The sequence below is a fragment of the Euwallacea similis genome, chromosome 4 (assembly GCF_039881205.1).
Source record: "Euwallacea similis isolate ESF13 chromosome 4, ESF131.1, whole genome shotgun sequence".
NCBI lineage: Eukaryota > Metazoa > Arthropoda > Insecta > Coleoptera > Curculionidae > Euwallacea > Euwallacea similis.
Genome location: NC_089612.1, coordinates 7,894,780 through 7,896,944, shown reverse-complemented (window position 1 = coordinate 7,896,944; position 2,165 = coordinate 7,894,780). Strand labels below are relative to the sequence as shown.

Sequence of the window (2,165 nt, the reverse complement as noted above, 5' to 3'; positions counted from 1 at the left end):
AACTGCTTGATAGATGATTCTCGGTAACGGTAGACGATTCTTTTGACATTCATATTTACCTATGCAAATGATTGTTTTCGCTTATGAAACTCAGGTAATTCAGCCATCTCCTCTATATTTTTTTAACACCTCAATTATCTCTTTAACCACTAAACCAACTATCCACTTACCTACACTCATCCATCTCTTTACCTACTTAGTGTGCCTCAAATGACATGTACCTGAAGGGCCATGATCCCCTTTAACCAGCTTACAACTAAATTCGACCGCATTAAGAAAAAGACAACCGTAAAAAATCATAACACTTACATAACAAACACAAATCCTCTTAAGTCGGTAACCGGCACCCCAAAAAGTCACCCCATGCCGGCCCTATTCATTCAACCCCCGAAATATCCATTTCATTCAATAATGAAACGATACAGAAGAGGGTTATGGTATTGTTAAGATTATGAGTTACCCCCACTTCACACAGGGACTGCCCACCGAATTCGAGGGTTGGGTATATACCAAAAACTTTAAAGAAGTTTTGTTTAGTTAAGAGCGGTCAAGAGTGGCAAGTGCACTAGTGCGATAATGTTTACCACAAAAAATGTAATGTGCTCTTATAAGTCCCGGCAACAGGGTGAGAATAAGTGTGGCAGGATATTCAGGCCATGGGATTGTAGCGGAGATGTAGCTCAGGATTCTACAGTTTCCACCACTACGCAAGATGAAGAACTAAAGTGCAAATCAAAAGACAGTGCGGAGTGTGAAAAGTCGATTAAGAAACCTTGTAGTCCTCCATTGCTTCAATCAAACCCCTTAGAAAATCCCCTGCAAGAGACTTTCATTCCAACACCCCCTTTAGGAATGGACTACATGCATGATCGGTATAGTGCAGATGTGATGTTACAAGCGAACTTGGCTCAGCATCTGGGGCTTCCCCCAAATGATCCTCTGCTCCTGGAATCTCTAGCTCAAGGTTATGCATTCGAAGAATATGCTAGAGTTCTAAATCAGGAGCAGCAGGCCAAACTTCTAGCTGCAAAGAAGCAGAGGCCAAAGAAGTATAAGTGTCCCCATTGTGAAGTTGGATTTTCCAATAACGGACAGTTGAAAGGCCACATTAGGATACACACAGGTCAGTTCAGTTCCAAACAAATTATTCCTTTGCAGTCCAATTCCTGAAGAATTAAATTGGTTTTTCTTTTCTTCAGGTGAGAGACCATTCAAATGTGATGAGAAGGAATGCGGGAAGACTTTCACTCGAAACGAAGAGTTGACGAGGCACAAAAGGATACATTCTGGTCTGAGACCTTATCCTTGCAGTCATTGCGGGAAAAGATTTGGGAGGAAGGACCATCTCAAAAAGCATTCGAGGACGCACTTCCAACCCAGAGGATTGTATGCTGTGCCTGTGGTTCTGCCTTTCGAGGCATGGGCCTCAGGACAAACCAATGGTTATCCTTTCCTTCCTGTGATGTACTAGAACATATTTTCTTATATTTTTTTTAAGGGAAAAATCCGTTAGTGGTTTGCTGCAATGATATTTTGTATATTATTGGAAAATAAGTACTATTGCTCAAAAAAATGTTATTAAATAGTCGAGAATTTTAATAGTCGAGAGGAAAGACTGTAATTTCAAACTGAACTAAGTTGTAAATTGATTATAATTAATTATGACTGTAAATATTTATTGTATATTTGTAAATGATGGAGTTTATTTATTGACTAAAAAAACTTTTATGACCGAAATGGCGCGTTTTAGTTATATTTTGTTCCCCCAAAAGTGTTTCAAATGTAAACACTTCATTTGAATTCCTATGGACCAGGCCATAAATTTGCATGGCCTCTATTTACCCGACATTTGAGAATGAAAATGAAAAATAAAAGGCAGTATTTCAGACCTCATCCAACGATGATGATATGTTCTCGCAATGCGGCAAAAATCACGTGTAAGTAATAAATAACATCATGAAATATAGATCAATCATTACCGTAATATGGTGTTTTTAGGAGCATCAATTTTACGAAATTATTATCATTTTTATACCTTTGTTGGTCCTTCACCTTATATTGCGCCCAGTACGTCCCTCCTCTTTTTAGTACATTTGTGTGCAAAAATTTTAAATTTACATTAGGGTAGTTAGTTGATGCTTCAGGGATCATGGGTGTTTTAGAAC

At 38.5% G+C, this 2,165-nt stretch overlaps 1 protein-coding gene across 1 annotated transcript; it reads left to right on the top strand.

The window, feature by feature from the left end:
- Window positions 1–576: 576 nt before the first annotated feature.
- On the top strand, window positions 577–1,474 carry LOC136408243 (zinc finger protein 184-like). The gene is made up of 2 exons (XM_066389120.1): window positions 577–1,123; window positions 1,200–1,474. The coding sequence occupies exons 1-2, from the start codon at window positions 577–579 to the stop codon at window positions 1,469–1,471; spliced, it is 819 nt and encodes a 272-aa protein (XP_066245217.1). The 3' UTR covers window positions 1,472–1,474.
- The last annotated feature ends 691 nt before the right edge of the window (window positions 1,475–2,165 follow it).